General features: G+C 33.8%; 3 protein-coding genes and 1 pseudogene across 11 annotated transcripts; all 4 read left to right on the top strand.

The window, feature by feature from the left end:
- Positions 1-1,857: 1,857 nt before the first annotated feature.
- LOC123211145 lies at positions 1,858-7,997 on the top strand. Of its 6 annotated transcripts, none has more exons than XR_006501349.1 (4): positions 1,858-2,464; positions 2,552-2,767; positions 7,513-7,669; positions 7,775-7,997. XR_006501349.1 is itself a non-coding variant. In XM_044629714.1 (4 exons), exons 1-3 carry the CDS (start codon positions 2,234-2,236, stop codon positions 3,676-3,678), a joined length of 459 nt encoding a protein of 152 aa, XP_044485649.1. In that variant the 5' UTR covers positions 1,859-2,233; the 3' UTR covers positions 3,679-3,725; positions 7,513-7,997. The 6 variants fall into 6 exon arrangements, 3 of the variants coding, with proteins under 3 accessions (XP_044485649.1, XP_044485644.1, XP_044485633.1); XM_044629714.1 differs by adding an exon at positions 3,667-3,725 and having other exon boundaries at positions 1,859-2,464; positions 7,513-7,997; XM_044629709.1 differs by adding an exon at positions 3,667-3,725 and having other exon boundaries at positions 1,860-2,464; positions 7,510-7,997.
- Positions 7,998-10,229: 2,232 nt separating this feature from the next.
- Positions 10,230-13,907, top strand: LOC123222604 (acidic leucine-rich nuclear phosphoprotein 32-related protein-like). Its single transcript, XM_044645458.1, has 2 exons — positions 10,230-11,801; positions 13,164-13,907. The coding sequence occupies exons 1-2, from the start codon at positions 10,674-10,676 to the stop codon at positions 13,413-13,415; spliced, it is 1,380 nt and encodes a 459-aa protein (XP_044501393.1). The 5' UTR covers positions 10,230-10,673; the 3' UTR covers positions 13,416-13,907.
- A 3,965-nt stretch (positions 13,908-17,872) lies between these two features.
- LOC123195137 (F-box protein At5g49610-like) lies at positions 17,873-20,495 on the top strand. Of its 4 annotated transcripts, XM_044608783.1 has the most exons (3): positions 17,873-18,073; positions 18,321-18,379; positions 19,184-20,495. In XM_044608783.1, the coding sequence occupies exon 3, from the start codon at positions 19,196-19,198 to the stop codon at positions 20,264-20,266; it is 1,071 nt and encodes a 356-aa protein (XP_044464718.1). In that variant the 5' UTR covers positions 17,873-18,073; positions 18,321-18,379; positions 19,184-19,195; the 3' UTR covers positions 20,267-20,495. The 4 variants fall into 4 exon arrangements, with proteins under 4 accessions (XP_044464718.1, XP_044464692.1, XP_044464702.1 ...); XM_044608757.1 differs by lacking the exon at positions 18,321-18,379 and having other exon boundaries at positions 17,873-18,072; positions 19,176-20,495; XM_044608767.1 differs by lacking the exon at positions 18,321-18,379 and having other exon boundaries at positions 17,874-18,073.
- A 3,974-nt stretch (positions 20,496-24,469) lies between these two features.
- On the top strand, positions 24,470-26,753 carry LOC123194696 (annotated as a pseudogene).
- Positions 26,754-27,217: the final 464 nt, after the last annotated feature.

Below are 27,217 nucleotides of genomic sequence, written 5' to 3' on the forward strand. Positions count from 1 at the left end.
TTGCCGAATATGTCACCCAAAGTACAAAAGTTTATTGCATAAATTGAGGAAGTTTTTGTTGTTCTTTAATCAGCGGGCGCGGTTTATGTTTTTTTAGGCTAATCACAAGGGTTGGTTGGACTTATTATTATTTAATATGTTTTGGAAATGTAAAAGAATTTTTATGTTTGATGAAGATTTGAAATTTTTTTGAAATTCTATGTTGGCTCCGCCAAATAAGGTTGGATTTGTTTTGATGTTTAGCTCAATAGAAGTAAAATTTAAGTTAGAGCTTTAACTCGATTTGATATTTGTTTAAAAATATTTTTCATTTTATCAATGATATTATTCATCATATCTATGATATTAATATATTATTTATCTTATTAACAATACTTTGATAACATTTCTAATCAATTTGAATATTTAAACTGACCATTATAAATTTAAGAGAAGAGCAATTCAAGCCATGTTTGGGCTTAGCTCAGCTTGAAAACCCTACCATCAAATATATGAAAAAAAATTAATATGATTAAAATTACGGTTACAAACAAGTTGAATCGCTCACAAGCTACTTGTAGCTTAACTCAATTATATTGAGTCAAACTCAATTTTAAGTAGCTTTAGTTTTACTCTTGAGCAAAGCATGAACTCTTTGTTGTTCGGCTCAATGAGCTTGCAAACTCATGACTCAATTTATGTATAATATCAATAAACCCTTCAAAGTTTAAAGTCTTGCACTTATAACCTTAAAATCTTACTCATTCACTTTGAATGATAAATATATTTGTTTTAAAGTATAATTTAATTTTTGAGCTAAGCTAGAGTCAATCATTTCGATTTTGAACTTGAGCTCAGGCCACCAAGTCTCAAGCTCATCAAGCTTAAGTTTGGTATATATCCAATTGAGCTTAGATTAAGTTTATCACAATTTTACTCGACTCAATTGCAATTCTAATTGAGATTTAAAAAATTTGTTGTCATAGCATATTGATGTCTCCTGAAGATATAAATGAACTCTTTGATAGGGTTTGAGAATTTCTTGAAATATGTTGGGTTCAAATAATTTGTAATGAAAGCAAACAATTCACAAATAGGGCAAGAAGAAAAAGAACACAAAGATTTAAGTAGAAACCCAAGTGGAAAATATCACGAAGAAATTCATTATACTAAAGTTTAATTACAAGGAGAATGCTAGGGATACATAAAGTGTATGACTCACAACCTTAGCCACTCATATAAGTTTCTCTCAACTTAAACATCAATTCATGAACAACAAGAATTTATATCTGTGATAGAATAGTCATTTCATTTGATGGAATGCCTATTCCTAATGGAACAAACTTGTTTCAGGATTGGAATAATTAAAGTACTTTTAGAACGATCAATAAACAATTAGTAGAATGATCTTGTTTTGACTTGTTATGATACATAAAATATTTATTCGTCTCACTGAAGCACCTTATCTGATATTAGAACTGCTAATTCTTTATCTAAAACACTTGTTCTTGAATTCGAGTTATCGTATCTAACAATATCCCTCGTTCCTTAGAATGGAATTGGCTGGACAATAGTAGACATAATTTTTATTGTACGTGCTTTTATTTTCTAGTTTGTTTTTGAGATTGATTTTGAAAGGAAAGGACCATAAATGGAAAATTCTAAATTTCTAACTAAGATTATTAGAAGTATCAATTTGCAAAAACAAAATGGGTTAGACGTTTGTGAAATTAGAAAGCTTAAAAAAAAAAGAACTGAATTTAGCTTATATATGGAGCTCACACGACAACTACAAGCAAGGAGAGCCCTCAGGCAACCTCACATTCTTAATCAGTTTAGAAACCAGTTTATTGTCCTCTTTTTTGCTTTATTTTTTTCACTAGAAACCTGTAATCTTTAGCTAACACAAGTGTTTATCATCTTTCAGTAAGCATCAACAGCAAAATCCATTTTAGAACAGTACATAGTGATAGTGGCCACAGGAGGACAGGCAGCTTTAAACGCAGTGCGACATGAAACACAGATATGCATGAAGCTCCAAGGCCCAGTCCAGTCAACTCTTTCTAAACGATGTCGTCTTTTGTCGGTTGCCTTACACAAAAGTCCGATAAAATCAACGGACAAGATGATACCGCTAAAAATGGCAGAATGGTCACAAAAACATGTTAATTTACTCGGTCCGCTCTGCTCCCTTCAAATCCATCTGATTTCCAAATCTATTCAAATCGAAATTCTCGGAATTTGATTCTTTGAAATGAAGGATGATGACAATCTTTCAACAACAACGCTTAATGTAAGGAAAGAAAGCTCAGATTTGAGTATTTTGGGCAAAGGTCGTTACAAGGTTTGGGCATTAGCGGCCATTTTATTGCTGGCTTTCTGGTCAATGTTCACCGGCACCGTTACTCTCCGTTGGTCAGCCGGCAATCTCAATCATTTTACGGATGATATTGACCGCCCTATCCACGACGATCTCGACGTCCTCGTCAGTCGCTCTCTTTAGTTATTGCTGAGTTAGTAGATAAACGTGTACGAATTTATGCTAATGCGGTTTTGTTTGTGGTGATTTTAGGAAATGGAAGAAAGAGAGAAGGTGGTGAAGCACATGTGGGATGTGTACACCAATAACCGTAGGATCAGGTTGCCGAGATTTTGGCAAGAGGCGTTCGTGGCTGCGTACGAGGAGTTGAGCAGTGACGTGGCCGAGGTTAGAGAGGCTGCCATTACCGAGATCGCTAAGATGTCTATTCGCTCTGTTGATATTGATCCACCTCCATTCCACTCAATGGTCAGCATTTACTTTCGGTTTTGATTTGATTTGATTTGTGCAGCATTGCTTTTGCTTTCTGTGATACCTCATATTTCAAGTATTCGTTAGTTTAGTAATTTTCAATTAAGCTGCTCTAATGATAGAACTGCCATAAGGCATGTATTATTATTATTTTTTTTTATGCTGGATCTGATGCTTTTTATTAACTTGGATGATGTGAAGAAGTTTTATCTCAATTGAAAACTTGTTTGAAACTTTTATCTTTAATTACTGTCGTAAGCTCGTAGCTGCTAATTCAAACTAGAAACAGTTGGTCTAAGCATTCAGCTGCCTAATTGTTTAAGTGAGTTAAGCCCCTTTGGGGTTATGTTTTTCTGGATACCACAAATATTAAAGACGGCTGACTATCCTACGAAATTGCTAGCCATCAAGTGTGACTCACTGAAGTATTTTTTTGCTTTTAATGGAAAGTTCGAATTGTAACTCTGTAACCTTGTAGCATCTGGATTTCCCTGGTGATACTGTCTCTTCATTAATCTTGTGGATGAAAGACATGTACATAGTGATGATAATAGTATAAGGTTGTACCATAGGTGCTGCATGGATCAGGGAGATGTGGGATATAGGCAAATATCTAATTTTGCATGGATCTGACTGAAAGACATTAGATTGAGGTTTGGATAAAAAGAGGGTAGGTATGTTGTTACTAAAAGTTTGCTTTGACGAATTTTAATCATTTTATTGGTTAAAGGGGTGGAGAAACAAAGTATTATTTTGGTCATTGTTATGCTATTGCTGCTAATATTTGTTCAATATTGTTTGTTGTCCAAGTATGTAGTCAATTCGTCATGCCTAAAACATTGATTAAATTACTTTCAAGCTCCAGGGAAACATTTTGCCTTATTTTTATTTTGTAGGAATCAACTTAGAGGGAGTTGAATAGATGGGATTTGATTTGGGATTCATAATCTGAGAGGTATAGACAATTCTATTTGCTGTGAAGTTTGGGATTTCAAGAAATCTTTTTTCATTGTTTTCTTGCTTAATATTAAAGGGTCCTATTGGGATTATCTTTTTCTATGGTAGTTTTTCATATTTTGTATATCCTTACTCGTTGGGTGCTCCTTGTATAATTCGCACATTTTGAGATTAACCTTGTTCCCTCCTCTTTTGTGGTGCCCTTCTTGTGAACTTATTATCTAGCAAGGGAATGCAATAAGTTAGCAATAATTGGGTTTGGATATCCTGGTCGAGAGTTATTTCTTTTTGGCCTTGTTTCATTTTAGTGTGCAGCATAAAAGAAAAATAGAAGGAAAAATGTAAGTGTTGTTTCACTTTTATAGTACCTGTAGATACTAAAACTCATGTGAAAGCAAGACAAAACTCTTATTAGTCAAATTTCATGTGCTTCTAGCCATCCAGTGTGTTATGATCTTTACTGTCTAGCCTTCAGCATTCTGTCATATATTGATGAATAACTACACCTGAACTTTCAATAATTCACAACTCAACAAGGCCAACACAATATCAACAAACAATCAACACACACAACCACAATTTATTCGCAAACCTGAAATTGTATATCAATAAGAGCAAACTATATTTCCAAAATTCAAGTTACAGCCCTTACAATTCCAGTTAACAACTCTATCAAACTACTAATCTCTGACAGTTTGAGGTGTCAGACCATCCGTATCAGCACATGCTGCCTAATTCCATTTACCTACTTTTTTCTCTTCTTTAACCTATATTTCCCATCCCATAACAAACTTCACCATGTTTCTCATCCTATAGGTCCACGTGGCATCTCTTTATCATTTGAATCTCCCGAATCTCACTCTCCACCATGCTTATTTCCTACTCCATTCAACTACGATATATGGAAGACTAAATGTTCCCGTGGGACGGCGAGATAGTAAGCAACCTCATCAATATGTTCAATAATCACATAAAGGCCATAGAAACGGGGGTTCAACTTCTTATTGGGTTGTCGGGCAAGGGAATGGAACCAATGGGGCTGAATTTTTAAATAGACATTGTCCCCAACTTGGTAAACCACCTCTCGTTGTCCCATATTTGCATATTTAAGCATTTAATTTTCAGTTTTGTCGAGACTAGCTTTAAGCTTATCAAGGATGATGTTCCTTTCCTTAATATGTAAATTCACTTCTTCTACAGCCGATGACTCTTCAGCCGGTCAAAGAAGAGTAGGAGGATCTTTTCTGCAAAAGGAGTCAAACCTGCCTATAAATATTGTATCATAACAATACTATGCACAAGTCAACCATTTCGACCACTATTTGGGTTTGATATTACAGAAACATCAAAAATAAGTTTCCAAGCTGCAATTCACCTCTTCTATTTGTCCATTTGTCTGAGGATGACAGGTTAAGCTATTCATGAGTCTTACGAATTGAAATAATTTTGTCTAGAATTAGCTTAGGAATAATTTGTCCTAGTTAGAACCCATAAATTGCAAATAGTCGTGGAGTCGAACAATCTCTCTACGAAAAACCTTGGTTATTTCCTTGGTTGTGTAAGGATGTTTGTCAGTTAGGAAATGGTTGTATTTTGTGAGTCAGTCAACCACTATAATATTGTATCAACCTCTAAAGCCTTCGGTAATCTTGCAACAAAATCAAGGTAATTATCCTGCCATACCTAGAAAGGAATTGGTAGAGGTTGGAGCAGGCTGGTAGGACTCATGGCATTGTATTTGTTGTGTTAGCAGGTTTCATAGTTGGCTACGAAGTCCTTAATACCACTTTTCATCCTTTCCAAAATAAAAAATAAGTTATCCTTTTATATGTCTAATAGAACCTTGAGTGACTTGAGTTCAATTGGTTTGGAATTACTTGAATGGTTGATATACCTATTCGGCATTATTTGTTAATTAGATGTTGGTGCGAGTCGTGGGTTAATGGAAATCTACTTGTCCCATGTGGATTTGGGTTTTGAGTTCTAGTATGTTGGTTGGATTCACTCTTATAACTCAAGAGGGCTCAATCGTTTCCCGTCTCTTGGCTAGGCCAACTAAAGAAGTGTTTCCTTTTTGTGTGAGCCTAGTTCCAGTCTTTCATTCTCTGGGCTTGATCCAAGGTTGCTTCCATTGTACCTGACCCATTTGTCTTCACCTAGAATATTGGTTGTCAAGCAATTCATGAAAGCTCCCAAGAGAAGGTAGTTGGACATATCAGAAGCGGTGCTGACAATAACTCAAACCTCCTCCAATATTCTTCCACTATGTCGGTCTGAGGAGAGGCATTAATTCTTGATGTGGGGCTCCTTCTTGCGGTGATCTATATCTTTCTTTACTTTAATTTTGAAGTCAGCCCAATCCATGAATGACAACCTCATCTCATGCCATTGCAACCACCCTAATATTGCTACTTCCACACATATGTTCATTGATAGAATTTCTCTGTCTTTGAAACCCCATTAACGTAAAAATATCTTTCCAATCATCCACATGGATCCACCACTGGGAAAAATATCTTTCTCTTTGGTTGTTATCAAATGCCAGTGTCAAGGTGTACTCTTTTGCCCCGAAACCGTAGTCATGACAGGTGCCCTTGCGCCTTGAGTCACTGATGGTGTCAATCGCTCCATCCCATCAAGCTTTGCCCTATTGATCACCTTGTCTGTTGGCTTGATTCAAGGAACCTAAGAGGTCTCTGACACACTCCTGCAACAACTGGACACTCCTCATAAGCATTTCTAGCTTCTGTACAATCTTGATAAGGTTTTTTGACAATTGACCCACTTCTATTTTCATCCCACTCATTTTGTTCTATGCCCCTCGATTTTATTCATCATCTTGGTACTAACCATCCCCTGGAAAGCGTTCTGATACCATTTGATGAATAACTACATCTGAACTCCAGTTAATCCACAACTCAACAAGGTCAACACAAAATCAACAAACAATCAACACGCACAACCACAGTTTATCAACAAATATGAATTGTATATCAATAAAAACAAACTATATTTCCAGAACTGAAGTAATTACAACCATAACAGATCCACTCAACAACTTTATTAGCAATAGTTTGAGGCATTGGACCCTCCCTATCAGCAATTGTTGCCTAAATCCATTTCATTCCTTAACCTATCTTATTCTCTTCTCAAGCCAATATTTCCCATCCCATAATAAACTTTACTGTGTTTCTCACCCCATAGGTCAACATGGCATCTCCCTATCATTCGAATCTCCCTGAATCTCACTCTTTGCCATGCTTCTTTCTTGTTCCATTCAGTTGGAATTAAGACCATGTCTCTTTTTCTGTGCCTTCCACCCTGAGGTCCTATCATACATATTTGATGAAAAGAATAATTTGGCTTTTGAAATTTTATACTTTCTCCTGTTCATGCATGCCTTACCTTAACAGAATGGTGAACCATAGGGATTCTCCGTGTTTTCAACCTGTAGATCACTGAGGGAGCGTTATCAAGGATCTGAATGCTTGGTTTGATAAAATTATTTGAATCTGCTGGCCTTGATATCTGCATGGGGTATGCGTGAGGGATATTAGAAATATTATATTTAGATGGATAGCTTTATTATTAATAGTTTTTTATGTATTATTAGAGAATTGAACACACTGGTCCTCTTTGCACTAAATTTGTTTGCTTGAATCGATTCTCAAATAATAAATTTGTAGGATTTATATTGCAACATGTTCACTTTTTTGTGCTTGATTAATTGATCCAGGCTTACGAAAACTAACTCGGCTGTTCTTTTTCTGTGTTTTTCTCAGCAGGCAAGACAATTAAGTACGAGTCTGAGGCAAATTGGGAGAGAAGGGGAAAGTGTAACTTTAACCTGAAAGGGTCAGATGTGAAGAATGCCAAGCATCCAAGCCAAGAATTGTGATAATTATTTTTCTCCAGGGCTGTGCAGAGTTTAGAAAGAAACAGGTGATTGAACAAGAAAATCATACTCTCTTTCCATGTTTTTTCATATTTAATCAGGTACTCATGTATTTAATTAGGTTCCCTTCCAATTCTTCCAAATTTTTGCAGTCACAATCAAGGGTAGGGGGTTTTACAGAGCAACACAACATTTTGACACATAAATCAGAGTGAATTTTTTCTCTCTTTCTTTTTTTTTTTAATATTTTATGAGATTTTGTTTTATAAACATTTTGACACACAACATTTGTCGTTGGCTCAATTACATGTTTAAGATTTTTTTTCTGTTGACAAATTGATAAGAAAGTAAATGATTCTTGGTTTGCTTCTGTAAGGGTAGTGTTATTTGCACTAACGTATCATCATGTGATTGATTAGATAGTAAAAAATTAAAGATAAATCAACATCAAATCATATAGTAACAAAACATTGTTTGTGCATAAAAGTTATGTACATAGTTTTATTGCTTTGATAAATGATACAGATTGATTATGACCTCATGCGTGAGTATAATTTTATCAAAAGTTAGTTGAGTTATGAATTTATACCCATGTAGTGGAAAAATAAAATAAGCTTTAAATGGAAGAAGGATAGTTTGATTTTTATATGGTTAAGTTATAATAATAACTTACATTCATGTGATCAAGTTTAGCAAATTCAAATTTATTATAACTCAAAATAAATTGTCTCAATACAATCAAATATTAAACTAATTTTCATCTACTAACTAGTCATGCATAATTTGAAAATTAAATTCAAATGAAAGAGGTTATGCATATTTAAACGATGACATAGAGCCTCCTTTCGTTTTTCTAAGTTTTATTTGAAGCTTGCTAGTCAAAATTTCTTTGACTATGTGAGGTTGGAGACATTTGTAGTCATTCGTTAAATAGTGTCTATCAGTTTATCCTTGTCTTGATACATTTCTCAATATCTCTAACTAATGGATAACAAAAATGTTACGTTAGATTTGTGTCAAATTAAATAGATTGGTGTATAAGACACAAGTAATTTTAAATATGAGGATTACATACATCATCATCAATTAGACTATTTTTTTTTGTTAACTTGGGAAAATTTTTTACAGTAAACCCCCCATGGATCGTAGCTATCTAGATTTGTAACTACGGTGTGGATAAATCATGAGATAAATTTTATTGTGATATATCACGTTAATATCATTTAAACTCTGAACGTTTACAAATAATATTTGACCCTTCACTACTTAAACTAATCTTTGGAGTTAATTAAGTGATTTATTTTATAGATAATGAAATAATAAAAATTTGTCTCTAAAATTTTATTAAATATTTTACCATTAATTTGTATTAATTTTAATTGTAAATAATAAATAATTAAAATCAATTGTCGATGATAATATTACTAATTAATGTTAGTCTCATCTTTGATGATAATGGATGACATCGGCAAAAATTAATTAATTTTTGTAATTATATAAGAGCAAAAAGAAAATACAAAAGATAAAAAATAAATTAGTTAGGGTTAATAGCATAATTTGGTCGTCCAAAAGGATAGATTTTAATTATAATATTTAGATAAAATAATATAAATATAGTTTTTCAACTAAACAAACAACGGGTATTAATAGATTGATTTTATCTGACAAATTTAAAATAATTTTTTTAGATTTTGATTTTATAATCTTTGTCCCCATCTTTATTGTAGGGATGATAAAAAATTTTGACCTATATGAAAAAAAACCTTCTTCCTACCTTTATTTTTTTAGGAAAAAATCTTATTTTTGTATTATTTAAACATAATATAAATATATATTAACTATTTTAAATATTATAAATTTTATTTATTAATCATTTTAATATAAATTAAAAATATTAATAAAATTAAAAAATATAAATATCCTAAAATTATAAAGATATGATAATATTTTAAATAAAACTATTAATATAAATAGATAAAGAGAAGATAAAAACATATGTATCTCTATTTTCAATCTATTTTTTATTATAAAGATATTTTTTATCTTTATCTTCATTTTATTTCTCGTTTATATCGAATATCTCTTTCTTATTATGGTCAAAATCTCAAATTTGGATTAAAATTACTTTCTCAATATTTTGAAGGTGGAAATCCTGGTTTTATCAATGGAAAATAGTCATTTACTTTTTTTCAACCGTTAGATTAGACATGGAATCTTAGGCTTATGCGGTCGGTAACGCTGTAGTTATCATGCCTCCGCGTTTCACGGTAGATTCTGTGACGATCCAGCGGTCACGTAACTGATAACCCTTGCCTAAACCAAACGTTGGATAATCATGGCACACCCGTAATTTAGCAAAACCTCCGTGGCATTTCTTTACCCGCCCAGATATTAACACAGAAATGTGACGTGTTAAACTCGGTAGCCCCTAGTCCCCTCTTTTTTCTTTCATATCCTTTCTCGAAAACAAACACATTGATCCCCAATCTCTACCGTCCCTTTTTCCACGTCATCGATCCGCACCCTCTTCAATCCAACGTCCCATATCTCAGCAATAATTCACATGCGCGAACGCATATGCTACTTAGGCTGGCTGCTTCCAAACCCTAGCCACGGACAACGCGCCCGAAGGCTTATCCCGACTCGCTCCCCTTTTAACCAATAAAAAACAGAGGGAGAAAGTGAGACAAACAGAGAGAAAAACAAAGTTAGGTTTAATTCATTTGTGTGCTTCTCTTGAAGTAATCGAAGAGGAGGAACAGTTCACCTGAAAATTTTTGGTTAGGTTAGGGTTTTAAGAATTTTAAATTTGATAAAATCTGTCAAGTCTGTCATCGATCTTTGAAATCTAGCCTTACTGTTAAGCTTACTGTTTGGTTCAAAAGGTGATTTCCTTTTCACCACGAAATTAATATTTCTTCTGATCTGCTCTTGCTCTTAGCTTTGCCCTAAAATCAATATACTCTTTGCCTTTAATCAGTTCCATAAAAAAGTAAGGTTAATAAGCTGAGTATTTAAAGAAATTGCAGATTAAGAGAAATAGTTAGTTGTATGAGATATAGGGTTTCGTATTTAATGGATGAGATCTGGGAGAGAGCTGTGGAAACAGCTTTAGACGGTCAAACGGACCATAGCGCGGCACGAACTTTAACTCTAGACGGTGCGGTGAAGTGTGTGCAGGGGCGTTTGCCACCGCCGAGTCTTCTAGAGAGATTTGAAAATCTCGAGCTTCTTTCGATTGCCAATATAGGGGTTTCATCGCTAGAGCAGTTTCCACGACTCAAAAAACTTGAAAAACTTGTCCTCTCTGATAACCGCATCGCTGGAGGCCTAGAATTTCTGGTTCAAGCGGGCTTGGACTCCCTTCGCGACCTTGATTTGTCAAACAATCGGATCCAGTTCATTGAAGATCTAGCCCCCTTGGCTCAACTTAAGCTCATTTCTCTCGATCTGTATGAGTGTCCTGTCACCAGAGTGAAAGATTATCGATCCAGGGTTTTTGCAATGATCAAGTCCTTGAAGTACTTGGATAAGATGGATGCAGAGGAGAATGAGAGGCCTGAATCTGATGATGAGGAGGATGATGATGAGGAAGATGATGAGGATGACCCTGGAAGCGGAGAAGTAGATGGTGAGGATAGGCTGTTTAGGAGGGATAATGGGCACAGTGAGAATATTGAAGGAGTTGTGGATGCTGAAGAGGATGAAGAGAGTGATGCCGATGAAGAAGAGACTGAGACTGCACGAAAGGGCACTGAGACAAGCCATCACACCAATGGATTTCGAGTTGAACATGTGAATGGGGAATATGTAGATTATGAAGATGAAAATTACGAGTATGACGAAATTGAATCTGGAGAGGAGATTTTTGAGGAGGAAGATGTGGCTGCTGCTCATAGATACGGGGAAAGTGATGATGAGGAAGATGGAGTTGAAGATGATGATGAGGAGGAGGATAATGATGATGAAGATGAAGAAGAGGAGGTCGATAATGATGATATAGATGGTTATTTTGCTAACCCAGAGAGTTCAGGCAGGTTGACAAGCACAGGAGAGATTGATGGCCATGAGCATGGGGAGGAAGATGGGGATGATGATGGGGAAACCGGGGAGGAAGAGCAAGCTATTGAGGATGAGGGGGAGTTTGAAGTTGAAGATGAAGAAGAGGTTGAAGAGGAGGTGAGAATGATATACAATCTTGTTTGTGCTTTCTTTACTAAAAACTTAATTTCTCTGTGATGTTTGGTTGGCTTAATGGATTGTTTGCTGTTCCATTTGCAGATGAGAAGGCTACTTGTCTGCTATAAAATTGCATATGGGCTAATACTGTTTGACTTTTTGCATTATATTATGTCTTTGTTGCAGTTAACTTTTCTGTCTTTTTGAACTATTAAGTTTGGCAGCGAAATTAGGTTTTTGCAATAGTTTGATATCATAGCTTTGACTTTGTGACTGAAAAGCATGTTGCCTGTAGAGAAAATAAATGCCTTTAGATCATTCAATTAAACATGAAGTTCACACTTCTAGTGTCCATATAGAAGCTGCCAAGGATTGTTTATTCATGGCTTGTGTGAATTATGGGAAGGATTTGTATTTTATAGATGCACTATGAAAAAGATCATATAATTCTATTATCTAATTGTTGTTCTATATCCACTGTTTCCTTGTCTGCTGCCTTAAAATTAATCAAACTTGGAGAATTGAAAATTTGATTAATCAAATTTTGTTTTGAAGCTGTATGCAGCGTAAATTGTGACTGTTCAGGAAAAAAAAAAGTGAACACTAATTTTTTTAGTGCCTAAGATTTTATGTGTAAGTTTTGAAAATGGCTATTCAAAGATTTGGCACTTGCAATTTTAAATTTAGCTCCCAGGATTTTTTTCTTAATACTGAACATTCATTATTACATTATAAGGTGTGACATGCGGTGATATCTGTTTTTTCATGTTTTTAGGGAAGTTTCTGACTTCTTATTTCTTAATCTTATTGTCCAGGTTATGGATAGAGTGTCTTTGATAGTACATTAACATGGAGCTTGGCATTTAGTGAGAATTTTGTATTTGAGATTATTTGTGAGGGTGCTTGATTGTTACATGTGATATTATCTCTTCAAATGCTGTTAAATACATAATCCTACTTTTGTCCTGAACTCGTAGATGTGCCCTTGCTGTGTTTCAATGACTTGAACCATGAATGTGATGTGTTTTGTTTGTATATGATAGTTATGTGTTCTTACTGTTTATGCTTGTGTGTGCAGACAGAAATATATTACCATAAATAATAGTTAACCTGATCATGTCTTCTACTTTACATTCTTGATTGATTCTTTTCATCTTTTTTCTAATTGAGTTTTATATTCTAAAAGTCTCATGATTTTTTTTTTTGGCCATTTTATTATGTGTTGTTTTTCATACTATCTTTTTGTGTAATGTTGTTGTTTTTTAGTTTTTCTTTCGTGATGTTTGTTTTAAAAAATATTTGTTCTGTTGTGGATTGTTTGTTCTCTGATATTAACTGTGGTAAGTTCTGTGGGAATTGCAGGAGGAAGACCATGGTGCAGGGTACCTGGTTCAGCCAGTTGATCAGGGTGAAGAAGATGATGGTGGAGGCAGTGATATGGAGGCAGGGAGTGAAGAGGAAGTTGAAGAAGAAGTACAAGATGATGAAGAAGTTCAACATATTCCAGCAGCTTTCCCACAGCTGAAGAGAAAGAGAGGTGATGATGTTGATGAAGATGAAAGTGGTGAGGATGATGAGGATGTTGTTGAATCATCATCAAAGAAGCACCATTAGCTGTTTTCAATCTTATGAGTAGATGTTTAGTTAATGTCTTCTTGAAAACAGTTGGATAGATTGGTTGGTACTGATTTTGGCTGTGGCCTTAGACAATGTTTAGGAAGATAGATAGATAAAAAGAAAGAAAGAAAGAAAGAAAGAAACTGTTATCTCGGGTGGAACCTTCAGTTCAAAAGTTTGTTAGTAGTTCTTTCCCGCTTGTCTTTTAACATAGCTGTTGCTATAGTATTTTCAAATGGCAGTTATACTGGGAGAGCTCACATACTCTTACCGCCCAAACCCAAAAATATTCTCAAAACCTTTTGTTTTTTTTTTCTTTTTTCTATTTGTCCAAGCGGGTTTTAAAGGGGCTTGTAAAACACATGGCTATGTAGATAGTTTTCAATTCCCAGTCAATGTTCCAAGTGGGCTTTTGACGTGTTCAATACCTTTCTTTATCATCGGATTGGTAGCCTGCTTTATTAATGAGAATTGCAGGGTTTTGCTGGAGACGTGGCAATTAAATTTCATGTTATATATTTATTTGTACATCTAAAATGATTACCTATAATTTTAGAGATTGAGATTTAACCTTCTATTGGAAGATTGTAGAGTGCTATTGGGTTATTAAAAATGAACTCATTTCCAAATTCTAGCTTACTGAATTAATTCATTTTTTTTTTCACCTGGACGAGATAATATAACATAAATAGACGTCAAGTTAGAGTATTTCGATCTAATTTCATTACTTAGTTTTCTTAAACAAATTATAATACCCCATTTGATTTTGTGGATCAATTTGTCTTTTCCACATTCTTAATGGCTTTGAATATATCAAAACTTGAACAAAAATAAGTCATGTCCGAAAACATTCCTAATAGTATTTTGACTTTTGAGATTATTTTTCTTAAATTATAATGATGAGTTCATCACACAAGCATGAATAAGGTCATAGAATTTCTGTGACTTTAAACGACTCTCCCCCTCCTTTAAAAGTGCATGTAGTTGGCTACATTTCCCAGCCTTGATGCCATGGAAGTCTCAAAAGATGTTACCATTATCATTATAATCACCACAACACACACACACACACACACACTATTATTAAGCATGGCGAAGGAGACCAGTGAAACTGGCAATGGAGTTTCAATTTACGACTTCTAATAAAGTATCACAAAATGTTTCAGATTTTAGTCCTCAAATAATATATATCTTGGTGAAATTGTTTTTAAGAGAGATTTACAGGGATCTAAATTTAGTTAAATCTTATCATCTCTGGTTTTATATGGAAAAATAAAATTTTATCTTTTTTATCATATCCTTCCTAAAATCACTTTTTAAAAATTTTAATCACAAATTATGATTTCCTATAACACAATTATCCTCTGTATTTATATTCCTAAAATAACAATAAGATAAACCTGAATCTGACTTTACATAATAAAGGCATATGAGCTGTTATTTACACTTTTCTTTTTCTTAAGGGATAAGATTTGGAAATTCTAAAATTTTAAAAAATAGTATAAAATTTAAAAATGATTCATGTTTATTCTTTCAATAAAATTATGTATACCCATTTTTTTGTACATAATTTATATACACAGATGAAATATTATCATGTGATTGAATGTTTTTTATCATATGATAACACATATTTTAAAATCACCTAATTATATAATGACATATCACTGTGTTAATGAATTATGTACCAAAAATAGGTACACATAACATTGCTCTTCTTTTAATAAAACTATGTATACGCATTTTTTGTACACAATTTATATACACAGATGAAATGTTATCATGTGATTGAATGTTTCTTTATTATATGATAACACATATTTTAAAATCACCTAATTACATGATGACATATTACTGTGTATATGAATTGTATATCAAAAATAGGTACACATAGTATTTCTCTTATTCTTTTTATCTCTTTTCGTATATAAAATTAAAGAGATGTACAAAAAAAGTTTTATGATGATTCTGTTTATCTTATTTTAAAATTTTATGTCTTATCTTACAAGTTTTCATTTAAATCGAAATATATATTTCCCTAAGGTTTGGGTATCCTTGGATTCATATTCTATTAATCAATGTTTTTATAATCAAATCGAATATTAAATTAAGACAAGATGATTCAATTTAACCGGTGATCAAAATAGTTAACTAGTTAAAAATAATATTTAAAATAATTTATCATTTATATATAATCTAAATTATTTTGATATAATAATAAATTTAGTTTGATAATATACATATTCAAAAATAATAATAATTTATGGATGAAAAACATGTTATATAATATATTGGGGCTTGAATTGAATATTAGTTGAATTAATATATTAGTTTTCATGTTATATAATATATTAGTTGGATGTGTTTGAATTGAACGTTAGAATTAGAAATTTACATTTGATGCAATAAGCCATAAAGACGATAACCACAAAACATGAATGAATACTAGTTCGTGGTGGAGAATAATGATTCACTCGTAAGATTGAAGACGATGAACAATGTCCCATTTTATAAAGATGATAAGTAGAGATGACATGTAATGATATATGGTTGTTGCTAAGACAATAATGTTTGTGTATGGATGAAAAGTATGAACAGTCGTGCATTGATTGTGAACACTCATTCATGAAGCTGAAAATTATGATTTTATCTTTAAAATTATCTTAAATAGTGTGAATTAAGTCGATATAACGAGAGAAGTTGTCTTAAAGTTTTGTGATCTATGCCATGTATTTGAGAATCAAAAATATTAAGATGTATATCGAGGATTATAAAGCTATAAATTGCATGAAAACTATTAAATAATAGAATAATGAGCCATGAACTACATGAGCTACGACATAAGAAATAGAAAAAAGAATTAATATTGTGTAATCTTTGACTCAAAATAATTATAAAAATAGTAATATTATGTAATATTTAACCGGAGAAGAAAGAATAATTGTTACTATTATATGATTTGTGGTATATGAATAAATATCAATGTTATATAATCTTTGACATTAAATAAAAATATCGTTTTGTTGTTTGTGATCTTCAACATAAGGTGTCAATAGTGTAATTTTGACTTTCAATGGCCAATAAAAAATGGGTACAAGTATATATTAACGAAACTATATGTACTTACACGTTGTTATGCCCCTAATTGTTAATTAGACGAGACTTTATCATAATTTTTTAAATTAAATATTGATTTTTAATAGGTGGAGATAGGGGTGTAATGGACCCTAGTTCAACCAAAAAATATTTGATACGAGCTCAATTCGATAATAATATGGGTGAATTTGAGTTTAATCTCATCAAATCAAAAAATTTTGATTCGAGCTTGTCAAAGAAATGATTGATTTAAATTCAATTGAAAATTTATATTTAAATTCTTTAATTATATTTAAAGGCTATAACATATACATCTGCCAACAACCTCACATTTAAAGTCAAAATAAAATATTTTAATGGTATAATTGCAAAGATTTAAACTTTTAAAGATATATAGATTTTTAGATCAAATCGTGCATTTGCGAGCTCACCGAATCGGGTAACGTAAAGCTTGAATCCGACTTGATATCAAGGCGCAAGCAGTGGAGATTAATTTATATTTTATAATATGATACTAATTTTTTGTATTAACATTAGCGATATTAGGATGGTCAAATTAGTCAAATTGTAATTAGCCAAAGGACTATTTCCCACCCAAAGTATGTTGTAATCTCAATTTTTTATCCGTTAACTATAAAAATCTCATTTACCCACCTATAAACGGTTAAAATTAACTGTTTAAAAGGAAAAATTATTTTTTTATTTATAATATTAAAAATAAATTAAAATTTAATCTAATTTTTCTCCTAACCCCTAAAAACTAATCATTTCCTCTTAGACTAAGTTTTAAAAAATAACATTCCCCTCTTAAGGTTTAACTTTCAATCCCTGACTCTAAATCTGACGTCATCATCGACGATGAAGCTTTTTATAGGCATCACCATACTCCGACCATCTTTTTTTTCTCTTTTGGAACACCGATTGATCGAGATTTGATCTGAAAAGTTGAAGAGTTTCGTCTTTGGGTGGGTAAATAGAATTAGGGGAGAAAAAAGATAAAATTTTAAGGGGTTAGAGTTGTGTTAATTTTAATAATTTATGAGTAGATAAATAAGATTTTTAAAATTAACAAAAAAAATTTTAAGATAATAACATGCTTTGGGTGGAAAATAGTCCTTTGGCCATTGTAATTTCCAAGAGTATAAGTATGCATATTCACGAAGGGAGGGTACACATTTCGACCTTTAACTTGTTAGATATAAATTCTTAAATTATCTGTACAAATAAAATTTAAAAAATTATCCATACAGCTGGAAAATAAAATCTATCATTATTTCAAAAATATTTAAAAACCAAAAAACAAAGTGAAAAAAAGAATAAAGCTATTCCACACCCGAACAAACTATTTACGTATCCAAACAAGCTCGCAAAACGGTTTTCTTAGTCATACCGAGTCAAGGAAGCTTCAATTAAAATGTTTAAGACAGCATTACATCTCAAAGACTTTCATCTGCTCACAAACTATTGGTCGTCTTGTTTTCACCTTCTTGAATGAATCGTACGATCCTCTGCCTTGGTTTTTTCACGATTAGCGGCATCACCATCACCATCACCATCAGGTACGGCTTTTTCCCTGTTGATTACTACTCTAAACTTTCTCAGTTGTGGTTTACCATTAATTATATTGTTAATCTTTATAAACTGCTTTTAATTGTGATTTATCTCTAGTGTTTTTGTTAATCTTTATAAACTTCCTTTAATCCTTTTGTTAATCATTATTATTGACTTAATCATTGTATTGTTTATGTGTCTTCTGATTATCAATTTTAAACCGTTGATCGTCTGAAATTGGTGTGTTTGTTTTAGGTTTTGCGTTGGTTGTATTTGGTTGCCCAGAAAACGGAAAAGGAAACAAGTTTAATGAAGTAACTAAAACCAAACCTTTACTGTTAATATAAATTAGGTGTTTCAATTCATGTTGCTTGTGGTTGGAATTTGGAAAAGCAAGCGTTGTCTGTTTCTCAAAAATTGAATTTTTTTTCTTCTAATCATGTGAGAGTGACTGTAAGTCCGACTTTTAATGTTTGGTCTTCTGTGAACGTGGATAAATTGGCTGTTGAAGTTGTATTTTCTTAGATTGGGTCCTAATTAGGAAAATAAATAAGGAAAAAGATGCTTGATACAAGCATATAGCAATGGATATAGTGCTTTGTTACTTATCATTGGTGCAATTGGTTGAACTTTGCGCCTCCTTATAGCTTTATGGCTGGAAATTTGTTTTTGCTAGAAGTATTTTCATTTGGTAGCTTTAGAAAGTGATTTGGTGTTTAGTTATATTATAAGATTAGGTTGACATGCAATAGAGGAATCTGATAGTAAATAATTTAGTTTAAGTTAGTAGCATGAGTACTTATTTGACAAACTTATTGTTATTGACTTCTCTTGACTATTCAACTAAAGAGTATTAAGTGTTTTGTTTTGTTTGGATGAAAGTAGAGTTACCTTATTGGTTTCTATGTATTAGTAATGATTTTGTTTTTCAGAAAGGTTGTAAATGCAACATTTGGAAATAAATAAAGAACTTAAAATCAAACTTTACCCTGGATCCTAAATAATTCTCTAGCTCTTCTCAAATTCTCATAATAACTATTCATACTAATAAGTTGCTTCCCACATTTTTCTTTATTTCATATATTCCTAATGGTCATTCTGATAAATTTGCAATCCAGTTGCAGTTAAATATGGATCAGGGGAAGAAACAAATCTCCATCGTCAGAAACAGCAATAACAAGATCTACTTGGATCTCAAGGATATTGTACGGGAGCATGTTCTTCAGTTCCTTCCAGCTAAATCAATTTTTCGGTTTACAGGAGTTTGTCGAGACTGGAAGTTATTGATCTCAACTCCTTTCTTTGCACACAACCAGTCGAACTGTTTCAGAAAAATCTCAGGCTTCTTTTTTCAGTCCTCAACTGGTGATCCATCATTTCTTTCACTCAATCCAATGGCCTATGGTGTTCCAGACCCTTCTTTGAGGTTTTTGCCTGAAGCTGTTGACATTAGGAGTTCTTCTAATGGATTACTTTGCTGCCAGGGTCGCACTGACTATAATGCTTACTACATTTGCAATCCTGTCACCAAAGAATGGAAAAAGCTTCCTAAACCAGAGAATTATCATGGCCCTGAACCTGCTGTTGTTCTCATTTTTGAACCATCAGTACTGAACTTTGTGGCTGAGTACAAGCTGGTCTGTGCCTTTCCATCTGAACTTGATGGATATGAATTTGAGATATATTCCTCTTCCGAAGGATCCTGGAGAACTTCTGGTGAGATTTTCCTTGGCAGTTGCAAGATCCAGCCAAGTTCAGGTGTTCATGCAAATGGTATTATTTATTGGATGGCAAGGAATAATAAAATTCTTGCTTTTGATCTCACAATGGAGCGGTCACAACTCTACTATGGTGGTGGAACCTTGGGTGTGATCAATGGAAAACTTTGTGGGTTGTCTGTATCCCATCAGAGACTGTCAGTGAAAGTGTTATCTAATGCATACACAAATACAATGCAAATGCATAGTAGTATCAAGACATGGGAAACACACATTATCACCTTAGATAGTTCTGCTCTTGGTGGGGCTGTTTTTGATCTAGATAGTGTGCTGTATGCACAAGATGACATTTTGGTGCTTCGGTCAGGGAGAACACTTTATGCATACAACAGGAAGACAAGAGAAGCCAAAATCCTTATGAGTGATTCTTCTATCACCAATGGTAAGATTGTTTCTTACGTGAATAGCCTCGTTGATATCTAGTTATTCTCTCTGCTTGCACTACCGCCAGGCCATAAATTTTACTTTAGATGCCATCATTGTTGGGGACTTAATAATATGTGTTTTGGTTATCTTTAGTTAGAGCTTTTATGTTTAAAGCAACATTGCTTCTGGCGTTTGCTGATAAAACTATATTAAATAGGCTATGCGGGGCAATGTAATATTAATGTTATGATTTTGGATTTATATTGATGTGAACTTGCATGGATAACCTGTTGTCTTCTGTTTTATTAATGCTTTTAGCAAAGAGTGTGGCTTTATTCTTCACTTTGAAATAGAGTTCCAAGACAACAACTTAAATATGCAATTATCAACCTTTCAAAATAGGGGAAAACAAAAAACAAGACTTAAATCCTTGCTTTGTTAGATTTGGCAATGACTTCCTAATTGTTGAAGTTGTTACTTTGAGAGATTGATAATTGATAAATGGATGTCTGCAGCACCAAAAAAAAAAAAAAATGATGGGAGAATTGAAGAGGTTGGAGTTGTGACTTGCGAGCTTGATTTAGTCATTCACCTACTTTAATGATAAATTTAGAGACAAAAATTGAGATATCGTTTTTCAATGGCCAAAGAACTATTTCCCACCTAAGTTTTAGTCTAATTTTAAAAACATATTTACGATAATTTAAAAACTTAAATATCTATCTATTAGCTATCTTTTATTAAAATTTTTTATTAGAGGGGATGGTAAAATCGTTATTTTACCACTAAACCTTAAAACTCTTAAAATTTCTCCCGTTGGTATGGAAAAACAATAATTTTGCTTAGGATTAAGTTTTGAAAAATAACATTTGTTCCCTTTTCAAATTTCTTGGCAAACAACAGTGACTCTCTTCCTCTCGACGATGGCTCTACTTGTGGCGTCTTCTCTTCGATCAAAGTCCTCTCCCTCTAGTTGTGTCTTGAATCCAGACAAAACCTTTTATCTGGATGATGATGACAAATCCAGATCAAGGGTAGATGTCAGAGACGAGAAACCCTTGGTCTGGATGCATCGTCGTCATCAAGAAGACGATGATTCCTCTGGACAACGCTTTCGTCGTCTAGACGAAGGGCATCCATACGAGACCTAACCAAAGAGAGAGGGCTGTGGATGAAGAGAAAATGTTGTGAGGGAGAGCCATTGCCGGGAGGGAGAGAGCCGCCGTCCTTCGTCCGAAAATTTGAAAGGAGGAAAATTTCACTTTTCAAAACTTAATCTTAAGAGAAAAATATTAGTTTTCTAGATTAAAGGGAGAAAATGATATAAATTTTTAGAGTTTAATGATAAAATGATGATTTTACCTATTTCTTTTACAGAAAATTTTAACAGAAATTAGTTTATAAGTGCGTGTTGAGATTTTTCAATCACTGTAGGTGTGTTTTTGAAATTACACTAAAAATTGGGTGGGAAATAACTCTTTGGCCTTTTTCAATTTACGGATCTGGAGGAATAACAGTGACATTTATTACATCTTATCAAAGACCTGCTTATTTTTAGTAATTTTCTAATATTTGAGTCCCATTATAAATCTACTAATTTGGCTATCTCCAGAACAATTATGAACAATTATATTACGTAAATTTCCTTATTTTGCCTATAAGCAAATGTCTGTATTTTGGTTGCCCTTGAGGATATTTTCATCCACCATAGTTCTGGGAATATTCATCATATAGAGATTGAGAAAATTTATAGAACAAATAAACAAAATTATATTTCCAATAATGTAGTGTTGTTACCAGAAAACGAGTCCTGGCAAAACAGATAACATCACTAAATTATTAAATAAATTATTTTTACTTCAGTATATCGAACTATTGAGAGTTAATAGTAATTAACTGAAAATTAAATAAATACACGTCTTCCCTATGACAACATGCTCTTCCCTTTCCACCAGCAAACTCAGTTTTTAGGTTCGGAGCTGCTCTAAAGAGTGGAATCAATGGATAAGTGTCATTTTCTTGCTTACATGCAAACTGTCAAGTTCAAAGACATTTCTGGGTTCTGGCCTTGTTCGTCAATCTCCTGATTTAGAACCTTCCTTTATCTCATTCAACCAAGATGTTTATGGCACTCCCGGCCCCTCCCCGAAGTTCTTGCCTGAACGTGTTCTTATCAGAGTCACAAACTCTTGGAAGGTTGCTGATACAGCATGCGGTGATCCAGTTGTGTTGCAGCCAAGTCATAATGGGTTCTACATGTAGAATGTTGTATATAGGAATATATTAACTGGTGCAGATAGAGATGGCAAAGGGGTGCGGCTGGTCCATGGCACGCTTTTTTTGGCCCTGCCTGCTTTGGCCTGGCATGGAAAACCCCAAGCCGAGAGGTAATGCCCATGGGGCAATCTGATACCATTTGGTTACTTTTTAAAAATTTTTTAATTAATTTTTCTGATATATTAGTTCATCTAATACAACTTGTTACTCTAATAAACAAAAAAATTAATTTTATATAATTAAAAAATAAAAAATTGATTTTTTGGGTCGGCCCATAGGCCAATTTGTTAAGAGCTTATGAGCCAACCTGTTAAAGGTCTATAGGGGCACGATTCAAAGGTCATGAGTCATTTCCCAGACCTTGAGATTTTACTGGATCAATCTGATACAAAAACTTGTAGAGTGGTAAACCTTGACACGACTCGTCATGTGGGCTTGGTGGGCACGTCAGGATCAGCATTAGTACCGCAGCCCAAGCTGGCCCACTGCCACATCTCGCTTTTGATACGAAGAATGTGCCCTATGGGATCTGGCCAATCCCGTCGAATGTTGGATCACATGGTTCTTTGACAAGGATCGATGGGGAATTGTGTAAAATTCTTCCTCAAATGCAAGATGGAGAACCCATGTTAAAATAAATGTTCATGGAATATCGAAATGATCCTGAAGTATGTAATTCATCTTACATCTGAAGTTGTGGGGGAAATAGTGACATGCCATATCAATGACAGTTTGATAATTTTGCTCCCAAGGAGGGTTATTGGTTATCATATCAGAAAACAGAAGGTGGAATTGTTTGAAACTTCAATCTTGAATGATGATTTACTGAAAATTCAATCTTGAAACTCAAAATTACTTCTCGAATTTAGATCATGGATTACTATCAAAAGAAACAAACAAGAGCTCAATGTTGCAGTTAATTAGTAAAAAAAGTAGTTGGCTAATTTATCAGTGTTTGTTACAAGCGTATATGGTGGAGAAAGTTTATATATGTTTGAATTAGGCCATCTTAGAAGGAAAGTAAAAGGTTGTGATAGCTTAAACAGAAAATTCTCCACGACAGGAAATGGTAAAAACAATAACCATACCAAACTAAAGTAATTGCTTGTCTTGCATGTGAATAATGTTAATTGCTTCTTGTGTTGTCCATGTTGTTGAAGAAACAACATAAGAACATCATCCCATATTATACATAACACTCTTTAAACATTCTATGACATTACATTCTGCATTTCATGACTTTATTCAATTCCTGAAAAGATAATTGTTTCATTTGTCTTCATGGGAAGAAAAGGGAGAGGTGGAGTTTTCTGGATTCCTGTTCTTTAGCTGATACAATGAGCAACAACGCCCCAGCTCCAGATAACCCACTGGATTCTGACAATAATTCTTCTTCTGCAAATAAAAACAACAATAACAACAACAATAATAATAATTCTTCATTGTCTTCCTCTCCATCTCCCCGATCGCCACCACCTTTCAAATCACCGCCATTCTCATCATCACCACCTGATTCTGGAAAGCCACTTCTAGGTTCATCACTCTCATTGTCACCACCTAAACGGAATCCTCCTCCTACTTCTATTGGTAATACTAATTCTCCACCCACGCTGCCCGCTACTTTTACTCAACCTCCACCGCTTCATGGTTCATCAGCAAAGAAAGTTTCATCACCAAAGCCTCATAAATCTTCATCATCTTCCTCATTTGATAATTAACTCATATAAACGGTAGGAGGAGCGCTTGGTGTGGGATTACTTCTCATTGCTTCGATTGTTATTTGTGCTTTAAAGAGTAGAAAGAGGAAGAAACAGCACCATCAACAACCAGTGCCACCATATTATGATAACCGATATAAAGGTCCTTCCTTGTATGGCAAGAAATGTTCTTTTTAGCATATCAATGGAAAGGAAGCTCATGGTGATTAAAATTAATTAGTTTTGCATGATTTGTATGCAGTTGATCCATATTATAATAATTGACCACATCCAAACTGGCAGGGAGGAAATCCGAACTGGCATCCTCAAGGAGGTTATGGTGGTATGATGCCACCACCACCACCAGGTGGTGGTGGTGGCTGGCGTCCGCCATCTCCACATATGATAAGCAGTGGATAAATGAGCTCCCAATACTTTGGCCCACTGCATCCACCTGTGCCTCCTTCACCCCCAAATATTGCTCTTCGATTTAACCAAAGTACTTTTACGTGTGAAGAGCTAGCAACTGCTACCGCGGGCTTCGCGCAGTCCAATCTGTTGGGTCAAGGAGGGTTCGGCTATGTGCACAAGGGTGTGTTGCCTAATGGAAAGGAGATTGCAGTTAAGTGCCTCAACATGGGTAGTGGGCAAGGAGAGCGAGAATTTCAAACTGAAGCTGAAATCATTAGCCGTGTTCATCATCGCCATCTTGTATCACTTGTTGGATATTGTATTACTGGTGGGCAGCGCCTTTTGGTCTATGAATTTCTTCCCAGTAAGACTCTTGAACTTCCTCTTCATGGTAATTTTCAATTTTTTTTTTCTTCATCTTTCCTCTGTTTAACTCCAATGTCAGGTTCAGGTAATACATACTCTGAATTACAAGAGGAAACCTTAAATGGAAATTTCATAGCCTTGGAAGACAAAATCAAGTGGGAAAAATTAATCTCTGATTTAACAAAATTTTGCTTTGAGTTTCTGGTGTTGTCACCCAGAAACATAAGCAGTTACTGAAAGTTTAAAATCTACAGCCTTATCCTCATACAATTTTTGGTTGCAGGAAAGGATTGACCCATCATGGATTGGCCTACTAGGCTTCGTGTTGCACTAGGGTCTGCGAAAAGGCTTGCTTACCTTCATGAAGATTGTAAAACAATCATTGCCTATCTCTGTCTCTCTGCATTTTCTTCTGCATGTTCTAGTCTCATTTGCTTGTGGAATGTTGCTTGCAGGGCATCCACGGATTATCCATCAAGACATCAAAGCTGCTAATATTCTCCTTGACAACGACTTTGAGGCCATGGTATCAGTTTGCTTAATGTAGACTAACAGGAGCCATAATGATGGCTTCATATCTACTATGATACTTAATTAAGCTCACCAAGCTAATCAATCATTCTGCAGTCCTCATACACGTGACAGACTTCGGACTGGCGTAACTGTCTACTGACAACCACACTCATGTCTCTACTTGCAACATGGGTACTTTCAGGTAGATAACATCATTCAAGATTCTGGTTAAGGTTTTAGTTTAGATCATTTTCAAGAAAGATGTATGTGTAGGATTTACTTCTGATTTACAAAATATGTGTAGATGGCTATAATCTGGCTTTCAACATTTCCTTGCATGCAAGTTAGAGAGTATGCAGAACTGAATTTTGAGGCCATTAATTTGGGAAGCCAGCAATGTGCAAATGCAGGTATTTGGCTCCAGAATATGCATCAAGTGGCAAGTTAACATATAAATATGATGTTTTCTCATATGGTGTTATGCTTTTAGAGCTCATATCTGGAAGGAGACCTATTGATATAAATATGATGGAAGATAGTTTAGTGGACTTGTTAATTCCTCTGTTCTGAATTAAGTATCTTGCAACATGGAATCAACATTATTTTGCGCAAAATTTGACAGTGGTAAGACATCACATAACATATATACGGGCTAGACCAATTGCAAATGAAGCAATGGAGAGTGGAAACTATGATAAGTTGGTGGATCCTCGCTTGGGGAATAACTATGTACCCCATGAAATGGCACGCATGGTAGCCGCTGCTGTAGCTTGCGTGCGACACTCAGGCTAGAAAGCGCCCGAAAATGAGCCAGATATGGGAATGGGGATAAGTTAATTATGAGCTACACTTGTAATCAAACACATAATAATTCATTAATGGAAGGCAGATCGTTCGTGCACTTGGAAGGAGATTCTTTGCTGGAAGACTAATATGAAGGTGTAAAGCCCAAACAGAGCTCCATCTGTGGTGCTTCAATGGGAAGCACTGAATATAGTTCATCTTCATATTTTGCTGACATGAAGAAGTTTAGACAGTTAGCTTTGGGTAGCCAAGAATTTAGCTTTGAGTATGGAGGATCCAGTGCTGACTACAGGAATGGAAGAGTTTGAATTTTCATTGACATTTTTAAAATTTTGAACATTTCAGTTTTAATTGTTTCTGAGGGGTTGAATTTAGGTGAGCTGGCCTAGATGTCATAGATTGGGTGCCTGTAGGCCCTGCATTAAAGGGCAGCTGTACATTTGATAGTTTCTACAACTGATAAAGTTTTCCTTTTCTGTTCTTATTTTGAATATTTTTGTTTTTTTAATTATTATTTTGTTTGATGTTAAATTTATGAAAAAAATTTAAAAAAATAATAAGAGTGAAATATTATAAATTATTTTTCTATTAAAAAAAATATAGTAGGATAACTTCTACTAAGTTTTTCAAATATGGTATTCCAACAACACAATTTAATAAATATACAATTTTAAGCATAAATTTGAATAAATAATAATATTATATTAAAGTATCTCTAAAGACAGTTTAAATAATAAAAGTATAGATTTTATAAATAAAAGAATATAAATTCAAATTTTTTTAAACGATATATCAAAATTAAAATTTTAATTTATTTGTTTTAATAATTATAAGATCAATCGTATTATTTATATATAATATTTTTCTTTTTCATTGTCCCGGGTATAAATAATACAAAAATAAATAAATATAAAAAAAGATATAAATTTTACTGATTAAA

The sequence above is a fragment of the Mangifera indica genome, chromosome 1, assembly GCF_011075055.1.
Source record: "Mangifera indica cultivar Alphonso chromosome 1, CATAS_Mindica_2.1, whole genome shotgun sequence".
In the NCBI taxonomy this organism is placed as follows: domain Eukaryota; kingdom Viridiplantae; phylum Streptophyta; class Magnoliopsida; order Sapindales; family Anacardiaceae; genus Mangifera; species Mangifera indica.